Raw genomic sequence first — 26,252 nt, 5'->3', positions numbered from 1 at the left:
TTTTTTAAATTTGAAAAAATACTAATTACTTTTCAAACATTATTTTACTATTTTTTTCTCTCCCCTATCTATTAAAATCAATTTTGTAGAATTTATATTAATGATTTTGATACATAAAATTTGTATTAAGTTGATCATACAAAAGGATGCTAATTGTAAAATATATATAAAAAAATAATTTGGAAACAAATAAAAAATAAAAAAATATATTTTTTCATTTGGTTTAAAAATGCATAATCTAATGTGGGAGTTTTTCTTGATATGCAAAATCAATCTTTCAAATATGTGATTTTGAATATGCATATAATAGAGAAACCAATGCTAGTGCTCTAGTCATTTTATTTCCATGAGTCTACTTGTGTTTTCTTCAAAACCTCACTAGTGTACAACGAGCCTTTTTGATAAGTAGTTTACATATAGCTTATGCTACGAGATTTTGTACATTCAACTATTACATATATGGTGCAAGGTTTATTAATAGTTTAGTTCGTATCGGTGTCGATGTCAGTGTCAGTGTCGATGTTAGCAGTGTTCTTGGTATACATGGAGCAGGTGGTACATTCTCTTTGATTTAATTGTCTTGCCATCAGCTGCTGAAAAGAAGCACTCAAGAATCACGGTAAACTGGCTGTGGCATCCACTTGAGATGCAAGTTCAGTTTTCCTGATTTGGCTTCATCTAACTGGAAGCACTCTTTGAATTCCCCTTCCAATATAGCCCTAGTTAGTGTCAAGATGCATCTCCCCATATAATCCTGCACATTATAAAAGCCGCAATAAGCAAAAGCATCTATACCCACCCATCTGTTTAGGTAGGATTTCCACAGTTGACACCAAACAAAACCCAGAGCCAACAACGCTTTTTTATTTTTTAACATTCCACGTTGCTTAATGTAGGAAATCAACCAGTTAGAACTATGGATTCAGAGTATCTTGATGGAAAAATTATACAAAAATGTAAAAATAATGATAGTTGCAGAAAATCTATACCTTTCCAAATGTGTCGTGGTCCCAGACTTCGAGAATTAACATATCGTGTAATCCATCCTCAACAACAAAGTCAAAAGTTTGATTCCAAACTGGATTCAAGCTCTCATTCACAACCTGAGAAACAAAGGAACTTGTAAGTGAATCTAATGCCGTGTAACTAGAGATGACTCTACTCTGTTCACAAGAATCTAAGACTAGAATGGACCAAGGGGCCAGGATTCCACTAAAGACGCTAAACAAATGCCCAAGGGAAAAACATAAAGGAAACAAGTGAAGGAAGATAAAATGGGCAACCAAGGTGTTACCCGAGTTTTGTTTCTCATTTCTGATTTCTTCAAAGTGATTACAACATAGGGATCCGCCTTCCCCAATAGATCCACCGCTGGCAACTCTTCAGCAGATATCACAGTAACAGAAAGAACGCCTCTAACAATAACCTCCTTTTTCTTCTGTATGACTCCTCTCTCATTTTCAATAGCTTCTGTTCCATTCACCCCACTTTTGAGAAACCTCTCTAATGAGGTCATTGAAAGATCTGGGGCAAAAGGGTTGGAATATCCATTTCCCATCCCAATAGGACAGTATAAAAGTTCCAAATGCACCTAAAGCACAAAGAAGAAAGTTAATATGATTAACATAAATATAGAGTAATGTTAGATATAGTCATATAGTGTGCAAGCCCCGCCCACTCCCTTTAAAAAATAGTAGGGTCTACTATTAAAAAATGGTTTTTCATATGGATTCCAGATTTATCCATTTTTTTCAAAAGGAGTGCGCAGATGGCTTGCACATCATAGGACTGCAAATATTATTTCTCAATCAATAATTCTCCTACAACAAAAGGGACCAACTGAGTTAAAGATGGACCCCACTATGCACACAAAGTAGTCAAATGTATAGATCATGAAGGTTGGTTTCTAGGATTTTAGACAGAGAAAGTGAGAGTGTGGCTACAAAGAATCTTCTAGAGATAAGAAGCTTTCATCTTTGAAACCTCACAGGGATGGCACTGTTGGTCAAACCATGATTGGCTTTTTTATTTAGACAATTTATTTCCAGACAATATACAAAATACTTCTTTGACACTTTATAAAGTTGGTCGATTTTTGTTATGCTAAAGCCAACCAAACTTTCTTTTTTATATAAGTAAAAGCCAGCTGATTTTTTTAAAAGTCCAAAGGGACACTAGGCATATATATTGTACACGAGAAATCACCCCAGTAGGAAGAAGGAAAACAATAAAGAGTAATATCTTAGGCCTCAATAAAAAAATATATATAAAATAAAATAAAACTTAAAGAGAATATTAATGAAGCCTCTACGGCAAAAAGAAGTTTAAATTAATATCAGCGGACTATTCTCAACCAGATAAAGAGGGGTGGGTGTTCTTTTTTTTTTTTTTTCTATTTTTTTTTTTTTTGAGGGGTGAAGGGGAAATGGATGTTAGAGAAGGAAAGAAAAAACAATGAAGAAATTAGCATGAATGGGACAAGATGCAATCTTATAAATCTCATCCTCAGCCAACTCAAACCAACCAGTGGACTCATAGCATTTTGGGTACTTCTGCCATCCCAGGTTGAGCCAATTCCATTAGTGATTATATTAAAGCCTTGAGCGGTCAACCCCAACACAATCATTTTAGAAATAATCACCCTCGAGGCAACCAAGCAGGTTTCCATTTGGATATGTTTCCAACATTTGACAAGCTATGGGTTTTTCAAGAATTTATTGCTAGGACTAGAAGACAGTTTGGCAAGATTATCATCCATCCCAGAAAGCACTTACAGTGTGGATGCAGGAAGTAACCTTTTTTAGTTTTTTGACAAGGGAAGTAACCTTCTTTTAAGAAGAAGAACATAAAACATTGTAGGTTATTTAATATAGCACGGGTGGCGGACAGAAACTGCAATCTCTCAAAGTGGTATAACAAATAATTGCCAACCGAAAAATAAAGATACTAGTGGTGCGTACGGGGTGAGTATGTAGAAGTTCATTAGAAAAGGATGGGGGTTTTTTTCAAATCATATTAGATTGAAGGTGGGAGATGGGAAGAGGAGACTTTTCTGGCATGACTTGTGGTGTGGGGATTCTTAACTTGAGCTGGACTTTCCCTCTCCTTTCAGAATTGCAAGGGATCAAAATGCAGCTGTAGGAAAGTCTTTCTGTTGCATTGACAATAATATTCAGTGGAATGTTATCTTTATCAAGGATGTTAATGACTGGGAAGTGGATGATGTTAAGGCTTTTCTGGAAAGACATTACAGTTCAAAGTTGATGCTAGGTAGGGAGGACAGCATGCTGTGGATTCCTGCAGGAAATTCTAAGTTCTCAGTCTCCTTTTTTACAGAATATTAACCAGTCACAGGAGTTGTGAATTTCCCTGGAAAAACATAGGGAAAGTGAAAGTTCCTTCCAAGGTTGCTTTTGTCTGTTAGGTGGTATCCTTGGGAAAAGTGTTGACAACTGAAAATCTTAGAAGAAGAGGTATGTGCATTGCTGATTGGTGTGTCATGTGCAAGAAGGATGGGGAATCTGTTAATCACCTCTTTCTTCATTGTGAAGTGGCCAGGTTTTTGTGGAATGAGGTTTTGAATCGGACTGGTTTACTTTGGGTAATGCCCAAGGAAGTGGTGGATTTATTGGTAGGGTGGAAGGGTTTGAAGGGTTGCAAGAATGTGGTTTGTGTTTGGAAGATGATTCCTTCTTGTCTCATGTGGTGCATATGGCTTGAAAGGAATAGGAGATGCTTCAAAGACAAAGAATGTTCATTGGGAGAACTTAGGGATTCTTTCTTTAGTACTTTGAGTTTGTGGGCTAAAGCTTTTGTATTGGAAGATAATTTCCAGAATCTGTTTTAGTTTTCTTTTTGTTTTTGGAAAGTAGTAAGTATTCCCTTTATATACGTCCTGTGTACTTAGGCTTATGCTTATTTCTTAGGAATAAAATCTTTTATTACTTATCAAAAACAAACATAATGATCAAAAGAAAGGATTTATCTTCTCACCTGCCCCCTGTTTTTATTGTCTCTATGGACCTCCAAATCTTTAACAAGCTTCAGCCACACATCCTTCACTTTACCAGGCTGAAGTTCACTTAGTCGTATGTGAGCACACCCAATGAGCTCAGATGTTTGAACCCCCTCATCATCGTAAACTTTCACCACCAAATGTTGAGTGGATGCATCTTCAACAATAAATTCATAGTGTTCGTTCCAGATTGGGTTTAGATCATTGTTCTGAAGCAACAACATAGGATTTCTTCAAAACCCAGGTGAGAAAACAGAAATAAAGGAAAAGTAGAACAACTTACAATTATTTTGCTAGTTTTTATCCTGTCACGTAAAGGCCGTACATATAATTCAGCATAGGGATCCGACTTGCCAATGATATCTTTATTTGTTAGCTCCTTTGCTTGCACAAGCTTCACCTCTAATATCCCCACAGGCCTCAACTCCAGGTCACTAAACAACAAAAAAACCAACTGCTAAACCAAATGCAATCACACAATGAATCAATGTGCAGAGACCACCACACCTCTGCCCCTCCAGCTTAATTTAGCTACCTAATGTATGTGTAACTTGGTGTAACTTGACAATAACCAATGAGCAAAGAACACCTCTCCTCTCTCCCTCTTAACATCTTCATTTGGTGACTTAATTGCATGTATGTCGACACAGTGATCAATGGGAACAGTGATCATCGATGAGCAAGGATCACCTCCAGTATCACCTGTGCGTGCGTGAAGACTAAACAACTACAAGCATCAGCATATATATTCATTGCACAAATTGTATGCAATATGAAGCCCAGCTAAGTACAAGAATAAAAGCAATTGCTAAAAGTTCAACTCATATCCTTGTCCATATGTAGGCCTACCTATAATCCCCAGGCAAGATAGGTATAACTTTTCGAGCAGGCCACATAAGAGTATCTTCTATAGCATCCCGTATTGTACCCTGAATACAGAAACATATTCCTTTAACAATGAGATTTGTTATAATCCAAATCCAAACAGTATATAAGATAAGATACACCTACTCATGTTGTTGAAAAACTATAGTGAGTGCATGACATTATTATTGCAAAAGAAAAAATGCAGACTATGGCAAACACAAGCACTTTTAAATGGCACCAGCACATATTTAAATCCCTTAATTTAGCGTACTATCACATTATTCTCAAATTTTCAAACCAAAACTTATCGACTTATTCCTCCCATGGTGCAAACAAAGTTCAAATCCTTTTTTCCCCACTTCATATAAACATAGAAGGATTACAGTCGATCATGCACTCACACTCGTTCAAATATGCATATTTAACATTAACCCATGATTATAGGTTAAAACCTTGACACCGAATAAAGGTCACGCTCTAACAATGACTCCGGATATAACCAAAATTAAAGTTAGTCGGTCCTTATTGCAAATGAAGTTTTGGACGAACGACTTAAATCTAGAGAACCCAGATTGCTTTGCAAATTAGACATGGAGAAAGTATATGAACATGTCAATTGGTAGTTCTTACTTCATCTATTTGCAAGATGTGGCTTTGGGGGGAAATGGCAGAAATGGGGTAGAATTTTGCATATCTTCAGTTTCGATTCTCTATCTTGGTGAATGACTCACCTGTGGGTTTCTTCAACTCCTCTCGTGGCTTGAGATAGGGAGATCCGATTTCTCCTTTACGTTTTTTCTTTGTCATGGAAGTTCTCAGTAAGATGATTGAGGGCCTGGTGGACGGTGGGCTACTCTATGTTTTTTCGGTAGGGAATGGCGATCTTAACATTTCTCACCTGCTATTTGCCGATGACACTCTCATCTTTTGTTGTACACATCTTGGGCACATTCAATCCTTGAGGGCTCTACTCCTTTTTTTTGAATATGCATCAGGCTTGAGAATTAACCTTTCAAAGTCTGAAGTAGTGCCAATGGGGGCAGTCCATGAAGCGGAGAATTTAGCTTCACTCTTGGGTTGCAAGGTATCATCTCTGCCTCTTAAGTATCTTGACTTACCATTAGGTGCTTCCTTTAAATCTGAAAGGATTTGAAATGGCATGGTTGAAAAGGTGGAGCGCAAATTGGCTTCTTAGAAGAAGTTATATTTGTCGAAAGGTGATAGGTTGACTTTGATTAAAAGCACTCTTTCAAACTTACCCACCTACTTTTTGTCATTGTTCCCACTTCCCACAAAGTAGCTAACCGCATTGAGAAGTTACAAAGAGATTTCTTTTGGAGTGGATTGGGGAAAGAGTTCAAATTTCATCTGGTTAATTGGTCAACGGTTTGTACTCCAATTTCTAGGGGAGATTGGAGATTCGCCACTTGATAAAATTCAATCAAGCCCAATTGGATAAATGGTTGTGGAGGTACCAACACAAAAGGGGGGCCTTATGGAAGTCTGTTATAGATTCACAGTTTGAAAAGGCTTGGGGAAGATGGTGCTCGAATGAGATACGAGGCACACATCGGGTGGGGTTGTGGAAATATATTAGGAGACATTGGGAGACCTTTCGAGAACATGAACATATTGTGGTGGGCGATAGTTCTCGTATCAAATTTTGGTATGACAAATGGTGGGGTAACCATAGCCTCCAAAACACCTTTCCCTGCTATCTTTGAGCTCGGAAGAGAAAAGGATGCAGCGATTGCCGATCTTTTGGTCTTTTCCAATGGCTCCCCTCAATGGAATATTGATTTCATCAAGGCAGCCCAAGATTGGGAGTTGGAGACTATTATAGAGTTCTTTGCGGAATTGTATTCAGTAAGTATGCTAGGGGGCACCAGCAATAAGATGCACTGGAATCATACCAAGAAAGGTAATTTCATTGTTAGATCATTTTACCAAGTTCTAACAAGTTCTGGAATGACCATGTTCCCGTAGAAGAGTATATGGCAAATGAAAGCTCCTTGAAAAGCGGCTTTTTTTGTTTGGACAGCATCACTGGACAAGATCCTAACTACAGATAATCTGAGGAAACGCCAGGTAATTGTGCTGGATTGGAGTTGTATGTGTAAGAAGCATGGGAAATCAATAGATCATTTGCTTTTACATTGTGAGGTGACTAGGATCATGTGGGATGATTTTTTTCACAATAATCGGATTGTCATGGGTCATGCCTCTTAGAATGGTGGATTTCCTCGCAAGCTAGAAAGGCCTTCACAGTAACTCACAGGTGGTGGCCATTTGGCAAATGGTTCCTATTTGTATGTGTTGGTGTATTTGGAGGGAGAGAAATGCTAGAAGTTTCGAAGATCGTGAGAGAACAACGGATGAGCTAAAAATTTTCTTCTTTAAGTCATTGTTCTTATGGGTGAGGGCCATAGTTTGTAACGGACTAAGTGTTCATGACCTACTTTCGATTGTAACCTCTAGCTAGGTGCTTCTCACATATACTATGTGTACCTGGGCTTTGCCTATTTCTATGAATAAAATTTCTTGATTACCTATAAAAAAAAATGGTAAATAATGCAAATTAGCTTCACTCGAGGAGTTAAATTTATGAATTAGTTCTTCACCTTAAGAACAAGTTCAAAACATAGTGAGCATGAGCTAATGCTTTTGCTAATTATACACTATGCTCCAATTCCATATTGTGAGAGCACATCAGGGAATCTTTCTATTTTTGTTTAATCAACCTAATAAATTGCAAAGGACATTAAGCTTATGAAATTGTTAAGTACAGCACAAAACATGTTTTATCTAATTTCTGTGAATTACAAAATTGAGACCATACTTACCAAAGCCATATTCATGTGCAAGACCAGATGTTATCGGAACATCTTAAACAGCATTTTCTTATAAACAAGTCATATTTTAAGTAATAATGTGACAGTTTTTCAAGTACTTTGGGAAAAAATTATTAGCAACTTTTGGTTTACGATTAGACCTGTTCAAACTTGAAAAGCATAAAACTCAATTAAAATTTTTTGTATATTCTCTTATAGTATGCTTATCTATTTAATTATATAAAAGCCAAGTTTCCAATTGCTTACTTGGCATTCATACCATAAAATTCGGGAATAAAAGGGTGCAAAGTTGATGAGCGCGAAAAGAGATGGAAAGCCAAGTGGTGAGTCCAGAGGGGGAGGGGCAATTACGTGAAGCGGTCCCAGTGCTACCAAATTATCGTCTGGCAGAGCAACCGTTTCTTCAAAAATGGATGTGGAGGAGGAATGGAGACAACGCACTCAACATCCTGCCCTGTCCCAAGACAATCAAAATCAACAGGTTCATTCTCCTTTTCTTCAAATTTGATGTATGTGCCGCCGATGCATTTGACAATATTCTTCAAATTTGAGAGGGAGACCCAGAAGAGGAAAGATTTGAAGGGTTTGGATTGGAGGGAGAGAATTGAGACGAAGAGAATGGAAGAAAAGGAAATGGTAGCGAAGAGGAATGGCTTACTGGGTTTTTGGTAAGTTTGCGTATTGGGGAGTGAAGAAGGGGTTGAACGAGATTGGAAGAGGAACCTTGGCCTGCTCTCTTCGTCCAAGAACTCCATCTCTAGTCAGAAATCTCTGTGTCGGTCTCATAATTGATGGGTAGACTTTCTCCATCATTCAATCCCATGTGCCATTCTCTTTTCAATCCCCATACCTTCCTCTCCTCTATAAAAAACGATATTGATCCTCTCTCTCTCTCTCTCTCTCTCTCTCTCTCTCTCTCTCATTATCCAATATACTTTCTAGGGTTTTGAAAATTGAAAAACCAGAGCCAATCACCTTCACCTACACAACACATAGATACCCATAATATATAAACCCTCAATAAAGGCACTACTGGGAAGAAATTGAGAGAAGATTCTTCATTGTCACATTTTATGGGAGCCAGAGCCACTCATGGATCACCACGGGACGGGACGGGACGTCCAGGAATGGAGTTGCTTTGTCCCCACCATAGAAAATTTAGGGGAATTCTTCCAATGGTGGGAATGTGCAGAGATCCAAGAGCTCTGCTTTTAGGGTACCCCAGGAGAGTTTTACAATTCAAGATTTTGAGCTAGGCAAGATCTATGGCATCGGTTCCTATTCCAAGGTTTATATTTTCTTTTTTCTAAATGTTCATCTTGGTGAATTATGGCTTTTATCTTTGTTTAATTTGTTCATTTGCTTTTTTTCCTTTTTTTCCTATTCAGTTGTTGTTGTTGTTGTTGTTATATTTTGATTGTTACGTTTTGATGGTTGAGTGGTATTGGGTACTGAATGTTGTACATTTATATAAGCCATTTTTGGGAATATTTATAGATGGGAAGTAGTTCTCTGATGATGATCAGTTGGGCATTGCTGAATAAAATTATGCGGGTTCGTTGGTATTTCTATAGCGGTTTCCATTCATATGTTAAAAAATGTGATTTTTAATTATGATAAACCCAGGTGGGTATAGCACAATAGGGCAGTTGGATTACCAGTAAGATTGTTTGATAATTGGGCCTTGAAATGGGATGTGACGGAACATGGGACTTGATATCAAAGCCTCCTTCTTAGGTTGCTGAGAACTCAGGCAAAGATTGCATTTTTTGGTTGACAGAACATGGTGATTTTTTCGTGATTGTATATAATGCATGTATAAATATAAATCTATAAAATTATAAAATTCAATATACACAACAATCTGCGCATTGCGCAGGTTATAGGCTCGTAATTTCTTATACAAGAACAGAAAACTCATAGCACTCAGCTAAGATATTTGCACCTGATGGTATAAAAAAATCGTGAAAAAGTGCAAGAATAGTTAAACGTGATAGAATTCTCTCCTACCTCTATAGCATCATAAAGCCCAGGAATTGTTGATATGTCACCACCAACAACTTTAAGTGTAAAATCCAAATTTTTCTGCAAGAGAAAATTTCAATGTTACATATATAATCAAATGTATTGCTTGTAGATTTTGGGGAGGGGGAGGGGGGAGAGAGAGAGAGATAGAGAGAGATTTGAAAAACCCAAATGATAAGGTCTTTTAAACTGATTAGATCAAGCATAGGCATCAATAGTGAAGCTCAAACTATTTTGCTGCAACTGGGTAACTGAATAGGATATATTAAAGTCTAATTGCAGTCAGATGAATAGGTTACCCATTGACAGTACACTAGCTTGATTCCATTATAACAGATTCGCATATTTATGTGCCTAAGGCACACATCAGCTTGCATTCATCACATCTGCACTTTTGTCAAACACTCTTTTGATATGCATAATGAAAGCATATTAACTCCATACTTCCAATATCTTACAATGATTTATTTTCTTTTTTTGATAGATATACAATGATTTATTTTCTTACTTATAAAAAAATATATATCTTATAATGATGGCTTTAGAAGGACATGCAACACCTTTTCTCTTAGAGAACAACAAACAGCTCCAAAGCACGGAAGCTCCTCAACCAGTGGCTTAAACATCAACCTGAAAACCCCTGTGAATCCGATATTTTTTACCTAAAAGTTGAAAATAATACAAACAAAAATCAAAGTATTCAGTATGGTAGCTCAATAAGATAAACATGAGGGTACATAACAAGTAAACCAATTGCAGCCAGCCCTAGTGACAAGCATTCCATTTAACCTCATTGCAGATTCATGAAAACGGGAAAAAAATAAATATCATTTTTACGATTACCCATTTGGTTAGCACAAGAGTTTTCTGATAATGTCCCAGAAAAAAAGCTGACATTTCTAATGAAATAGAGGTGCGATTTTTTTGTACTTCCTCACCACGTTCAAATTGGAGAAATTTATGAGAACATAAAAGTTGATACTTTAAAATCCACCTTTGAGAAATCCCATCCTAGATTAAAAAGTAAAAAGCATATACCCACCAACTCCCCAACCACCCCGAATACATGTAAGGGGCAGTTCACTTTATGCTTGAATGGGTAGCTAAATGAAAGGTTCGGAATTCAATGCAAAACAACTAGGAAAAACATTATAGAAAAATAGATTGAAAGGATACAGTAGATAATAAAACAATTCGCATCTGAATAGTATGGTTTATTGTACTTACATAAACAAGTAAGATTTCCGGTAGTAGCTATGTTCAAATGTAGAATACATAAAATGAACAAAGAACAAATAAAGGTAAGAAAATGATTACAACAAAATAAGGCAAGCAGATCATTATATTTTCAGAGAACTACAGATCAAATGGTCTATTTATCATACATTGAATTGTCTCTTAGTAAGCAGTGAGAATGTATTTAGCTTATTTAGTATATGGGACCTCTATGATAGATAATTGTAGAGGAACTGATGCTAGAACCAGTTGTGGAGGAGTGATATTCAAACATTCAAAATATTATTCACTTTTCATAATAGATACTTGGTTGAGCATTGCTCCCATTTCCCTCTCTTTGTCAATTGTTGCCAAATACTTCCTTTCTGAGTCCTTCCAACCCTCATCAAGTTTGGAAATATTATCAGACGAGTGGCTTAAATATAGGTTTAATGGTTGTTCAGGTGAATTGGAAAAGCAAAGCCTTGACAGCATAGACATGGAGATCAATCCCCAGAAGAGGATGTGGCGCTTTAGACTTAATTAGAAAAAAACATCAAGAATAACAGTCATCAACAACACAATCAACAACAAAGGAGATGCTCTACGAGACTCAAAGGCAATCCATCAGTCACTAGTAAGCAGATGCAAGTAGGTGGTAACTTTTACATTACCTGCACTGGAAGTCCTACACCAAGTCTAGTCTTGATATCAAGTACCATACTTGGATTCCCATCCCAGTTCATTTCCAACTCCATGGTAACACCATCTTCTCCGTTTTCAATGATAGAAACTCCTAAAAAATAACATCGATTGGTAAGAAATTCAAGATAAATATTTAACATCGATGTAGAGCACAAGACTATATTCTTGTCCATCTGATAGACCTTCATTCATTTGGACCATAAAAAGGGCGAATAAAGCATAAAACACTTAGTGATTACTCACTAAGGAAGAATCATAAGGTTCTAACAATGAGCTCTGTGGCAGAACTCTATACAATAAAAATCAATGTTAACAAGTTGCATTAACCAAGAGTGATCAAACTAGTAAGTACAAACAGCAAAGAATTGTGTATGCATTATAACACGCAGCAAGAGCATAAATAAGAAAAAAGACAAAAAATGGATAGGATAATGAATGAAGGTAATTAACCTGTAAATTGTGGTGCCACAGTTCCGAGAGTGAACTTGGAAAATTTGAGCGAAGACAATATAAACGGTCTATATTGTTCCAGAACCGGCTCAACAGAAGCCTTGATTAGCTCAGACGCTGCCTGCACACGACAAGTTCATCCTAAATCATTATCATTAAAAAAAATCCGTAATCTTTTCTTTGTAACTAAGATAAAATAAAACCTCATTAACATAGGGCCAGATCTTTGTAAGATGAAGATTTAGCCAAGTCAACTGTATCCATAAAAGAAACAAAAAACAGAAATATCAGCATCTATACGATTATGTAAGAGACGGGAAAAACATAGAGAGGTGGGGAGGGAGAGAGAGCTCAACTTCTGGCGCTGAGAGAAGACGACCCAGGAAGGGTAGTACTCAGGAGCGAGGATCTTTCTGGAATCTTCGACAGTCATCCTGGCAAAAGCGGCGATGGTGGTGGCGAGTGCGGACCGACGCTTGGACCGAACGTTCTCGCAGCGGACGAACCCAACTATCAGCGCCAGTCCCACTGCAATTCCTAGTATAAGCCCCGTAAAAAACCCCATTTTCTCTCTTCGTATCTTCTTAAGTGGGGGGGATCGGAGAAGCGAGAGATTTTTGACGAACGAAGAAGAAGAAGAAGAAGCAGAGTAAGATTAGAGTTGAATGGCAGATGGCTATTAGGATTCTCGTTGTAATCAAAGGTTTGGGCGGACTAAACGCGCAAAGCTTTTTTCTTCAATCTTTATCCTTTTCAAGTGTCGGGAACTCGCGAAGGACTCGAAAAGGAGAGCTCTGCCGACAAAGCATTACAAAGTATTGAGACCTTCTTATTTGGGCTTAAAAATGTTGGACGGACGGCCTGACCAATCAAATCTTCACACGTAGGATCATTGTCATTTGACATTGATTTTTAACTCTATAAATAAGGGATAAATAAACTGCCTAAGATTATTAGGGACAGATGGTCGTATTGTTGGAGAATTGACAGGGAGAAACAAAACAAACAAAAAACACAGAAAAGTGCAACGTTTGATGGCATGAATTGATGTAGAAGTGATCAAAAGATGATGTTAGTTGGTTGTATGACTCAAGTGTGGAAGTGCTTGCAATGGAGATGTAAATGAAGAAAGTAAGTGAAAATAATAAAAATCATGTTATTATGTCATTTTATTTTATCTCATCATTTTGATCGTTTATGTATTTAATTTTTTTTTTACTTATTTATTAAGAAAGTGACTATTAATGTATTGGTGTATTTTTATTTTTTTAAAAATATTTAAATATGTTAAAAAAAGTAAATAAAAAAATAAAATTTGTAATAGTGGGTATGCCAGCAGTCAAAACTGAACGGCACACTAGAACTACCCAAATAATAAAGGAATTTTGCTTATATCTCACCCCGTATATCCAGCGAAATCTTAATAAACCAAACTCATAATAAAACTAGAAAGATTTAACAAAAAGACATTTTTTGTTCCTTTTTTAACAAAAAGAATCCTATCTAATGGATAAATAAGGATGGGATTGTTATAAAATTTGTAGACTCCTTTAAATCCCAACAATTATTTTCAAACTAATTATGTATAAATAATTATATAACTTAATAGTTGGTATCCTTTTTAAAATGTGATAAAGTTGAATAAAATTAAATCATACATGTGAAGTTGGTAAAATAATAAATAATGATATGGCAAAATCAATCTAAAAATTAAGATGATAATTATAATGATTATTGTAAGAAATATATTAATTATATTGTGTGTCTACATCTCTATATTTCTTCAATCTTAAGGCACTCTCCCAAAATATAAAGTCTTTATATATATATATATATATAGAGAGAGAGAGAGAGAGAGAGAGAGAGAGAGAGATGGGGATTCGAATCTGATTTTCCTATTTGGAAACCAGGTTTTATGCCATATTTTGACCCCAAAATATAAAGTTTTAATTAGAAGTTTAGATGCAAACCTCTTATTTTAGTATAGATTGGAAAAAGTAAAAGGCAATACCATAAAAAATAATACAAATATTGAAAGTGTAAGTACAAATAAAACAGAATAGAACTGAAGATGTTTGCAGGTGCACATATATTATTAGTTCATAATTCCAGCATTTCCCACTTGGCTAAGTATCATATTTAAGGCTATTTTTTAGTATCATAACTCTTGTGATGATCAATGCCAATTAATTCAAGACTCCGTTTGGATAGTGAAAATATTTCATCTCATCTTATCTTATTACTATAATTTTTCTAAATTTTTAAATAAAATATAATAAATAATTTAATTTTTTCAAATTCTAAAATAATAATATTAAAAATTAATATTTTAATAATATTTTATTCAACTTTCAACTTTTATATAAAATCATCTCATCTTATCTTACTATGTAAATCGCACGAAAGTATTTTGATAGATTTACACACGTTATCACAAATTTGTAACCCAATTTAATTGTCCATTTCAGTCTTTCTGACTTAGGGAGCAAGATTAATCTATCTCTATTTTATTCATTCAAAAGATTAATCTATCTCTAAGACCATAGCATTCAAAAAATATATTAAAAAAATTATCTTTATCATTTTTTTTAATATTTTTAATGTAACATAACATGAATAGAAAATAAGTGAAATATAATAAATAATTTTTAATAATTTAATATCACATTATCCTGTGATGATAATAATAAAGAAGATGATGAATAACATTGTTTTAAAAAATATGCACATCATTGGAGTTGTATGACATTTAAATGTAACGTAAACATTTATATATACTTTTTTAATATTAGATGAATTATAATTGATATTGAATATATGCTAGTGTCTAAATGCTTGCACAAGACAAATATGTCTGAACGAGACTGAGATGCACGCGCACAAGTTCCACGCCTCTTTCATTCACGAAAGAATGTTTCCTGTTAGGTATCCATCACCATCAAAACCCATCATGTGCATCCTCTTTCTAGTAAATTCTATCGGTAAATATTGGGGATTGAAAAATCCCTTCTGCTACGTACAAGCTGGAAAAAAAAAAAAAAAAATGCTACTCTCACTGTTCTATTCTACCGTTTTATTCTATTGTTGTAATTTTTTAATTTTTTTTTACTTAATAATTAAAAAAATATTTTTTAATAATATTATGATTTTTTTATTTTTTTAAAAAATATTTAAAAGTAATAAAAAAATACATAAAAACAAATAATCAAAAATAAATAAATATGCTTAATGGTGGCTTTCAATAAAAAAATATTTATTGAATAGATATTCGGAACTACTCCAAATTCCGATGACTCTAACGATTACACACGGCGATTGTAAATAATTTTTTTTTTTTTTAAATATTAGTATCACTCCTAAATGTGTTTATTAAACATGTCTATTTATATTTTTTAATATTTTAATGATTAATTAAATATATTTTTTTTTAATAATTAAGAATTTCTAAAAAATACTTTTAAAAAAAGAGAAAATAAATCATTTACATTGACGGGCATATTTAGAATATGCATTTGGTATCCCCGTAACATTGTGGTTCCGAATTATTACTTCCGTTAATGTATTCCACGTGTCTGCTCGCATGCACACTTCCAGTCAGCATCATCTAAAAAAACAAAAGACAAAAAAACAAAATGTAAGACCTATTCGTTCCTAAATTAAATTTTCCATTCAATAAAACTAAAAATGTATGAAAAATAAAATAAAATGTATAAAAGGAAAGTAATCACCACTCAAAGATAAGAACGACCATAAAGATTTATTTTAGTGCCCTGTTTTTTTTTAAAGAAAATTTTATATATTATATTTTTATTTTATTTCATCTCATTAAATAAAATGTTATATATTTATTATTATTAAATAATTATTTATTATATATTTTGTTATTATATAATAATAATAAAGATGCCATAAATTATTTAATATAATTAAAATAATATGAAAATATGATATATAGTATTATTGTCAGGCACGATTGACGTTTTCGTGAAAGACGGTCAATCAGTATTGGAAAGCTCAATGCGTGCTAAAAGCTTTAGGACATGAAAAAGAAAGAATGGTAGTAAAAGTTGGGAAGGACGATGCCTTTATTGCTTTTTCAAAATTTGGCAGAGAAAGCACGTGAAAAGGACTCTCATTTTCGGCTGATTCCAACGACAGAAAATTAGTGCCCCATGCCCTTTTCAGAGCTGTCCAAGTCCATGTGGAATCCCCATACTATTGCAATGAAAGAGCCGAATCAATGATGGAGTACTTCCATCTTGTACAAGTGCACCAAAATTTGCCACAATCCGAAAATTTTACCAAGTTTTAGCTGAAGTTTTTCTAGAGGGAGGAGGAGGATGAGGATGTCATGGATGATGGGGCCAAATGTACCAATCATGTTGTTGGTTTGAGTGTTGAGAAATAATTACATATTATTTGTGAATAAGTTCTTTGACATATTTATAAGGAATGAATAATCATATCTTATTGAACTGGTTTTATGAGATGAGTTGAGTTTATGAATTTCTTTATGGTATCAAAGCTTGACACATGACTAATGGGGGTCTACACTACTTATCCCGTGATAAGGACCAGAAAAAAAAATACTGATTTACACGTGAGATAGGGTGTTGAAAAATAATTTCACATTGCCTGTGAACAAGATATTGGATATGTTTATAAAAATGAACAATCATCTCTTATTAAATCGGTGTTATAAAATGAGTTAAACCCATGAAAAAATTCATGGGATACCTCGAGGGTGAGACATATGATCCCAAATTTACACAATACGAGATGCATGGTTCTTCCGATAGAGTTCATGATTAAGCAATGTTTTTGTTAGAGAAGGTGAAGCCTTTGGTAGGAGTAGAAGCAAATCCAACCATGAATGGAAAGATCATGCATGGAGCATAGAAACTGTAAAGAGGCCAATGACTTTCTCTCAAGATGGTGTGGGCAAGGCAACAATGGAGTAATATATGGTCAAACGATTATGTTTCTTGATTGTATGGAAGTCAATGGGTATTGAGACGTAGGATTTGGTCGGTAAATTTGTGAATATGTTCCAATCTAAAAGACTGGTTGTATTTGGATAGTTAAGTAATCTCAAATATTTTATAAATAATAGTAAAAAAATAATGATAAATTATATAATAGTAGTGAAAAATATGTGTAAAGTAATAATAAAATAATAAATATTAATATAGTATTCTAAGTATATCCAGAATTAATATGATTGAATGTTGATTTGATTATATTTGTTGGAATATAAATTAAATGATTAAATTTATATTTTTGTATCAAGTTAGAATTTTAAACAAAATACTATTACAAGACATCTCCAATAATTTTCACAAAAAAGGTCAAAAAGACAAAATCATTTGTTTTACGAATTCAACCCATTATCAGATTGAAGAGATTAGTCATCCGATACAAAGTTAAAGAGTCTAAGATCGACCATTTGACGAGTACGGGTGAGTTTGGTTACCAAACTCATCTCAACTCATCTTAATTCATCATTACAACTTTTTCAAATCCCAATACAAAATATAATAAATAATTCAACTTTTTCAAATTCTAAAATAATAATAATATTAAAAAATAATATTCTAACAATATTTTATCATCTCAACTCAACTCAACTCAACTCACTTCAACATCCAAACACAACTTACAAGTGATGTATTTTAATTTTTTTTTGTTCAGTATCTTCGGAACAAAAAATAGTAATTAAATAAATAAAATATTATTTGTACTTATAATTTTTACTTACAGAACAATAAATACTGACATGTGTTATTATTTATATGCTGAAAATTATGCTAAAAAAGGAAAAACTGTTAAAATGAGTCTTTTACTCAATACATATAATATTGTATGTAAAATTCTATGTACATGTAGCATTACTCATTAAATAATAAATAATATATGTTTTCTCTTAAAAAAAAAAAGGTTTAGGAGATCTCAATTAGTAGGTATAGTAATATGTGACACGACCTGTTAATCCAACATTAACATGATATAAAATTAACAGGTTTGAGTTTAATATAAATAGGTTCAGCTTAAAATGGGTTGGCCTATTAAGACAAGATTAATAAACAAATAATAACAGACCAAACTACTTAACCCGAATTCAATCTGCAATACCTCTTTTAAATTTTATTTTAAAATTAAAATTTTATTATTGTTGGATTATAAATTTAGATATCTTAATATGCTTATATTTTTACTATTGAAAATTATAATTCTAGATTTATGCTCATATATGTTATTATTTGATTTGTAATATTAGTTTTATTATAAATTATAATTTAAAAAATAGAGATATTTTTTGTTGTTAGATAGTTTTATTGGTTTTTTAGAAATTGTGGCTGCTAATAAATATAAATTTTGATTTTTATATGAAATTATTTTAATTAAGTCAAATGGGTTATAATAAGTTATATGAATTAGTTCAACTCATTTATATGAAACGGGTTGAAATGAGTTGTGTCATGTCAACCTATTTCTAATTAGTTATTAAACGAATAACACGATATGACCCGTTATTTAAATGAGTTATGTTAAGATTTAAAGATTTGACTTATTTACCTTGACAATTTATATTCGGATTGATTCATATAATCAAATATCCATAACTTAACACAACTCAAAAATAATTCAAAAATTCGAACTGCAACCCATCCTACGAGTGATGCAAGTGTATAGGTTATATTCATGAGCTAAATAAAATGTAAGGCTTATTGGTTTGATAATGAAATGAGATAAAATAAAATGAAAGTTGAATAAAATATTATTTTTTAATATTATTTTTATTTTAAAATTTTAAAATTTTAAAATTTTAAAAAATTAATTAATTATTATATTTTATTTTAAATTTTAATAAAATTTTAATAATTAAATAAGGATTGATGTGTCCTGCCGTTCTTATCCAATATACTTTATAATGCTCTAACATTGTCTCCAGTATTATGAATTGTCAGCGCTAGTCAACCGCGAGTCACTCAATTCGGACCTCCTCTATCCTGCCGGTCTTATCCATTTCCACTGCATTACCTTCTTCCCAAATTACAGATAGGTGTTATTTTAGATTTTATGTAACTTACGGTTATTGTTTAAATAGTAAAAATTAAATTTATAAAAAATAAACTAATAAATTTACATGACTTTATCTTATTATATAATTTATATGTTTTTAATAAAATAAATTTTTATCATATTAAATCACGTCAATTAATAAATTTATTTTATGCATTAAAATTATTATATAATTTTTATTCAAAAGATCTATATTAAAATTAAAAATTATACGAGCTATATTTCGTCATCAAATTAGATTTTATCATATGAACGAAATAAATGGTGTATATTATGCATCAGATTTAAATAAAAAAGTCTTAGTAAAAAATATAGGTATAAAATAGATATTTCAAATAAATTTGTGCAAATAAAAAAAATGACATATGTAAAAGAAGAGTACCATAATTTATTTAAAACTCAAAACTCAAAACATCACATTATTTTGTATTGGTAAAATTTTATTCAACATAATTTATGTCATAATTTGAAGTTTGAGGCTTCTTTGAGACTCATATGATCATGGTTATAACTTTTTTAAATTTATAAAAAAATATAATAAATAATTTATTTTTTTTTAAATTTCAAAATATTAAAAAAAAATATTTTAAAAATATTTTATTTAATTTTCAATTTTCATTTTAATTCAACTCATTATCCAAACTTCTCCGGTCTCAATATTTTTTCTACCTAGTTTTCTAAAATTATTATCAAAATTTAAAGATTTATTTATAAAAAATATTTATAGAAAGACAATAAATCTATCTGTATTTATCTTTTTTCCTATCAAAATCTTTAAAATTGATACACAAATTTTAAAGAGGAATTTTATTTATTAGTTATTATTTATTTTAATATTTTATATTTATTTTTTTATAAGATATATAAGTTTTTTATTTTTAAAAGAAGTGAGAATAATTTTATTATTATTTATTAGACATGAGGTGTATAATAGTAACTGATGATGATAAGATATTTTCAATTCTAAAGCACATTCGTCGGCTGTGGTCCCGTGGCATCCGACAACGCAACGTGACATTAATGTTCTGCTTCAAACAACTTCAATCTTCTTCGCAAAACTCGAGAGGAGAGGTTGAATTAGCTTCTTGACTCCCTCTCCATCTCTGTGTTCTTGGACTAGATGGTGTCCAATGGAATCACAGCAGGAAGCATGTCCAGTATCATTCTCACCAGCGCATCCGAGCTCAATGCCGACCAGGAAGACTCCGTCTTCGTTCCCTTACTCTCCCCCCCAAACTTCACCTCCCAAGTCGCCATTGTCGGCTCCAATGTCTGCCCCATCGAGAGCCTCGATTACGAGTGTGTTCCAACGACCTTCTTCCTGTACAAATCGGAATTGCGTGAAAAAATATTGATTTTCTTTTTTCGTTTTTTTTTTTTGGAAAATGAAAAATGACAGGATATTCGAGAACGAGCTATTCAAGCAGGACTGGAGGAGCCGGGGAAAGATGCAGATATTCCAGTACACGCTTATGAAGTGGCTCTTGTGCTTCCTCATCGGTCTGATTGTCGGCCTCGTCGGCTTCTGCAACAACCTCGCCGTCGAGAACATCGCAGGCATCAAGTTCGTCGTCACCTCCAACATGATGTTGAAGAGCAGGTTTTATTTAATTTCACTCTGAATTATCCGCTTTGATGCTGTTTGATTCGGTGGAAACTGTTCAGTATTCCTAGAGAAAACAAAAAAACAAAAAAGAATGATACTGGGTCTCTTCTCTCTTTTTGTGTTGTGTTGTATTGTTTTATCGAGTTTTGGGGGAAACTATTGACGGGATTGTGAAATGTCGTGGCAGGTATGGGATGGCATTTCTTGTATTTTCGGTGTCTAATTTGCTTCTGGCTTTGTTTGCATCTATGATTACGGCTTTTATAGCGCCGGCGGCTGCCGGTTCCGGTATTCCGGAAGTGAAAGCATACCTGAATGGCGTGGATGCGCCCGAAATATTTTCCGTACGGACTTTGGTTGTTAAGGTATGGAATTTTTCTGTTTCTCGGATTGTTATTAAGTACTTTGGATTCTTTGGCTGGTTTGTTTTCCTTTCCGAAAAGACCGGAGGCATAGCTTTATTTTTTACTATAAAAGAAAAACATAAAGCTCCAGTTTTCTTTCTGCTAAACGCATGTCGAGGTATTTTTGCCGGATTTCTTGAACCAGCTACTCCGTAAGATTAAAAAACACGAAATTTTCCTTCCGGAATCTACAAAAGAGACGAGAAACATCTACCCAATGCTCATCTTATGTTATCCACCGGTGCTTGAGGTGTTGACCACGATGAAATACCTCAAATATTTAGAGTTTAGACCTTTAAACTTGCACATAGAAGGCATTCCTTGGGCAAAGGATGTAATGTGCATGTGTTTGTTGAATTTAGTCTCCTACTACAATCTCTGCAGCCGTGCGGTTTGATTCCCAATTTTCTGTTGAACTCGTGGAGTGACTTCTAAGACATTGACTCTGCCTTGCTCAATATTTATCTTACAAAAAAGCATTCAGTCCTTGTTTTGGAAAAGGGCAGGTCTCTAATTTTTGTCTGCGAACAGATAGTCGGAAGCATTTCTGCGGTGTCATCATCTCTTCTCGTGGGAAAGGCAGGGCCTATGGTCCATACTGGCGCGTGTATTGCATCGTTGCTTGGTCAAGGTGGGTCAAAGAAATTTGGTTTAACATGGAAGTGGTTACGCTTTTTCAAGAACGACCGAGACCGACGAGATCTTGTAACATGTGGATCAGCAGCTGGAATTGCTGCTGCTTTCCATGCCCCTGTTGGTGGTGTACTGTTTGCTCTTGAAGAGATGGCATCTTGGTAAGTTGAACAGATTTAGCTGATCTCTCGTGTTCTATCCATCATCATAATTTAATATATCTCAAGTTTGCTTGTGGTGATTGGATCCAGTTCAAAACCAGAAATTTTACAATTGTATGGTAGTGCTTGGAATTTAATTCTTTTTAATTTGTTTATGTATAGAAATAAGTGTTTATACTTGAACATTTCAAATATATATACTCTGGAGCTTTTCCCACGTTACATGTAACAAGGGTATGATTTATCATATCATGACTTCTTAAAATGTCATGGCATAAGCGAATCTGATTTCCTTTTTCTCTTTTCTTCTTCTTTTTTTTTTTTTGGGGCTTGGCGGCTTTGAGGAGCTCAGATTTCATCCCTAAGGTTCCCTAGTAAGACAGAGGCTTTAGTAGCAAGCAAGTAGGCCCTTTTTGGTGCAATTTTTATCTGTCTTGTTTTTTGGTCCACATGCATAAATCAGTGTTCACAATATGATAAAGCTGGCAGCAAGTGCATTGTTCGGGTTTTTTTTCCACTCATGCTGGCCATGGCTCATCATCAATGTCCTAAATGATGCCAAAATATCAATCTTTTATTTGACTTATGTGTAGTGATGCAGGTGAAAAGGAGCAGCATCTTTATTCCATAAAATACTAAGCATTCAGTTCTGTTTCAACAGGTGGAGAAGTACCCTTCTATGGAGATCTTTCTTTACAACAGCGGTTGTTGCAATTGTACTCCGTGCTTTCATCGATCTCTGCTATAGTGGCAAATGTGGGCTCTTTGGTACAGGGGGCTTGATAATGTACGATGTCTACTCGGAAACTATTTCATATGACCTTATGGATGTACCTCCTGTGCTTGCCCTTGGAGTTATTGGCGGCATATTGGGCAGTTTACATAGTTTTCTTCTAGATAAGGTTCTCAAAATATACAATCTCATTTATGAGTAAGCTCCCAGTTTAGTTTTCTGATGTGTGCACAATTATTTTGTTATAAAAACAGTCCGGAAACATATTCACCAAAATAATTTTTAGGTGTCAACTTTTTCAGGAAAAGCGTTGCTTACAAAATCTGCCTTGCTTGGTTGATCTCCATTTTCACATCCTGTCTTCTTTTTGGATTACCATGGCTTGCAAAGTGCCAACCTTGTCCGACTGACACATCTGAAGCCTGCCCTACAATAGGCCGCTCTGGTAACTATAAGAAGTTCCAATGTCCTGCTGGTCACTATAATGATCTTGCCAGCCTCATTTTTAACACAAACGACGATGCTATCAGAAATCTTTTTAGCAAAGACACCAATGATGAGTTCCAATACTCCTCAGTTCTCATATTTTTTGTTACCTGCTTTTTCTCAAGCATTCTTAGCTATGGGATTGTTGCTCCTGCTGGCCTCTTTGTACCTGTTATTATTACTGGTGCATCTTATGGGCGTTTTGTTGGAATGTTAGTTGGTTCAAAATCAAATCTTAACCATGGCCTTTACGCTGTGCTGGGTGCTGCCTCCTTGCTTGGTGGGTCTATGAGGATGACAGTTTCTCTCTGTGTAATTATCCTAGAATTGACTAATAATCTACTGTTGCTGCCATTAATAATGGTGGTACTTCTTGTTTCCAAGACTGTAGCTGATGGTTTCAATGGCAGTATCTATGACCTTATAATGAAAGCCAAGGGTTTCCCTTATCTTGAGACTCATGCTGAGCCATATATGAGGCAGCTGTCAGTAGGTGATGTAGTCACGGGCCCACTTCAGCTCTTTCATGGCATTGAGAAGGTTGGTAATATAGTACATGTTCTCCGAACCACAAGGCACAATGGCTTCCCTGTAATTGACGAGCCTCCACTTTCTGAATCCCCCATCTTGTTTGGTATAATCCTACGAGCTCACCTTGTTACACTGTTGAAGAAGAAAGCTTTTTTATCCACTCCAGCCTTGACAGGAGACACAGGAGGCATTGATGCCTCTATTCAGTTTTCAGCGGGGGATTTTGCCAAGAGGGGTTCAGGCAATGGTGACAAAATAGAAGATATAGTATTGACCGAGGAAGAGATGGAAATGTTCATAGATTTACATCCTTTTACAAACGCTTCACCTTATACTGTTGTGGAGACAATGTCACTAGCAAAGGCTCTCATACTTTTCCGAGAAGTTGGTTTAAGGCACCTGCTGGTGATACCCAAGCTCTCTGGTGTAAGTAATTCTGCCTAGTCTTGTTTTCCCAATTTCACACCTTTCATGGGAGATAGGGTGATCAGAGACACCTGTAGATTATAATTTGATGATTGTATGCATACTTGGTTGCCTTGGCCTTGTATTTCTTACCATAGTTCCTTTTAATGCTTTCGTCCTGAGTTATGGACTATTTTTTCAACAAGCGTATGCTACTTGATTTATGTCATGTTTCAATAGTTTGACAATTATTTTCTCTTACCCTGAAAGGTGCAGAAAGTTTGAGTCTTCCTGAACTCATTATGCCTTAGATTGTGTCTTCCTCTGCCAAAGTAAACATCTTTGCTAATGTAATTTTCAAGTTTGCGTGTCTTCCTCTGGCGATTTAAATATCTTTGCTATGTATTTTTTTTTTAAGAAAATCCGTTTTTTTTGCGGTTGTCACATTAGTTTCCTATTTCTCCATCTCGTTTTATTCATTCAATTTAATGGGCCTTACCAAACCCTGCTTTGGCTGATGTGGCGTGTGGTAATGACTGGAACAATTCGTAGCTGCTATTGCTTGTGTGGTCCTGAGGAACAACACTTCTTCATTATCTATTAAACACTCTTCCCACTTACTATCTGCATCTAAATGTGGTGCTTTTCAATTGCAGAGATCTCCAGTGGTGGGCATATTGACAAGGCATGATTTCATGGCAGAACACATATTACGTTTGCACCCTCTACTAGTTAGGAGAAGGTGGAAAAGATTAAGATTCCGGTTCCCATCTCTGAGAAAACTCTTTTGGGGCAACTCGGCGAGTATCAAAGCTTAACAATATTTTTGTAAATAGTCTTCTTGGATCTGCTCAGATCATAGAATCATTTGGGGAGTGCTTTGTTTTATTCTTTTCCAACATTTTTTTATGAAATCAAGAGCAGAAGAGAGTCACCAGACAAGGACAAATCATGTTTAACTATCTTACTATATTTGATACATCACATGATGTAATGAGCAAGGTTATTGTTTGATGAAGCATTAGTTGTGACAATTCTTGCATTGTTGTCTTCTAGAGCTTTTGAGCAGTTGAGTTTATGGGCATTGTTCAGGTATCCTACTTCTTTTCCTATGATAAATTATACTGCTAATATTGCTTGCAAAATGATCCCTACAGAGTTAAAATATTGCCATACAGGGGAACTACAGGAGTTTAAGCAGATTAAGCTTACTGGAGTCCTGTCTGCCACTGTATTTTTATTTATTTATTTATTTTCTTTTTGGGCACATGCTAGACAGACAACTAATGCAAATGTTCTAGTTTTGTCTTCAGTTCAATGGATAGATATCTATGGACAACTCATGCTGATGTTGTGTGTATTAATTTTGCCTGTTTAACTTCCACTTGAACTCCTACCGTTAATGACGATTTCCACGTGCCCATCTGAGAGATTAGTAATTTGAATGCATAAATTGTCAGTAATTTACAATGTTTAGCAAGACTTTTTTTTTCAGCTACTCTTCATCCTAAATTATCTATTAATGTTAGATACGATTTTAAGGTACGCAAATTTCACGTATTTCCTTTGAAGGAAATGGAGTTAATATTTTTTCATATGAATCTTAAATTTTTACTATTTTTTCAATAAAAATATACGGCCCTTATACTCTAAGACCGTATAAATTATTTTCCTTATCATTTCTTTTTTAGGTGAACCTGTTAAAAGGACAAGTTACTTAAAATGTGACACAATAGTCGAAGTGACTGAGGATAATAAAATTCAGGAAAAAAAAATAAAAAAACCTAAACCTGAATTAAATACTAAAATAGTCCACATGACTTGATCATTAGACAAATTACTCTTTGATTTTTCATCTTGGACTTTTTCATCCATGTACTTTCAACTTTAATCATACATATAGTTCCACCCCAAATAAATTGTGAACTTAATTCTGAGAACTTTTTTTTTTTTCAATTTATAAAAATTAAAAAAATTGTTTTCAAACACAAAAACAACCTGCAATCTCTTTACTTAGAAGTACTCCCAATATGCCGAAAGACAAAAATAAAAAAAGTGATTCCAACTCCCCAAACACCTAA

The 26,252-nt window shown here is 34.2% G+C and overlaps 2 protein-coding genes across 3 annotated transcripts; one reads left to right on the top strand and one right to left on the bottom strand.

Annotated features, from left to right (window-relative positions):
• Positions 1–304: 304 nt before the first annotated feature.
• Positions 305–12,922, bottom strand: LOC108983891 (synaptotagmin-5-like). Of its 2 annotated transcripts, none has more exons than XM_035694913.1 (12): positions 12,480–12,922; positions 12,333–12,378; positions 12,130–12,250; positions 11,649–11,770; positions 10,320–10,421; positions 9,745–9,819; positions 4,865–4,944; positions 4,299–4,449; positions 3,994–4,224; positions 1,295–1,591; positions 990–1,103; positions 305–754 (listed from the first exon to the last, which is right to left on the bottom strand). In XM_035694913.1, exons 1-12 carry the CDS (start codon positions 12,692–12,694, stop codon positions 608–610), a joined length of 1,701 nt encoding a protein of 566 aa, XP_035550806.1. In that variant the 5' UTR covers positions 12,695–12,922; the 3' UTR covers positions 305–607. The 2 variants fall into 2 exon arrangements, with proteins under 2 accessions (XP_035550806.1, XP_018811223.1); XM_018955678.2 differs by having other exon boundaries at positions 12,333–12,383; positions 12,485–12,922.
• A 7,272-nt stretch (positions 12,923–20,194) lies between these two features.
• Positions 20,195–25,189, top strand: LOC108986048 (putative chloride channel-like protein CLC-g). Its single transcript, XM_018958559.2, has 7 exons — positions 20,195–20,511; positions 20,612–20,812; positions 21,006–21,183; positions 21,754–22,016; positions 22,678–22,947; positions 23,052–24,192; positions 24,828–25,189. Exons 1-7 carry the CDS (start codon positions 20,333–20,335, stop codon positions 24,987–24,989), a joined length of 2,394 nt encoding a protein of 797 aa, XP_018814104.1. The 5' UTR covers positions 20,195–20,332; the 3' UTR covers positions 24,990–25,189.
• The last annotated feature ends 1,063 nt before the right edge of the window (positions 25,190–26,252 follow it).

Source organism: Juglans regia, chromosome 10 (assembly GCF_001411555.2).
Source record: "Juglans regia cultivar Chandler chromosome 10, Walnut 2.0, whole genome shotgun sequence".
Taxonomy (NCBI): domain Eukaryota; kingdom Viridiplantae; phylum Streptophyta; class Magnoliopsida; order Fagales; family Juglandaceae; genus Juglans; species Juglans regia.
The sequence above is the reverse complement of the archived record's forward strand: the minus strand, read 5'-3'. Positions and strand labels throughout refer to the sequence as shown.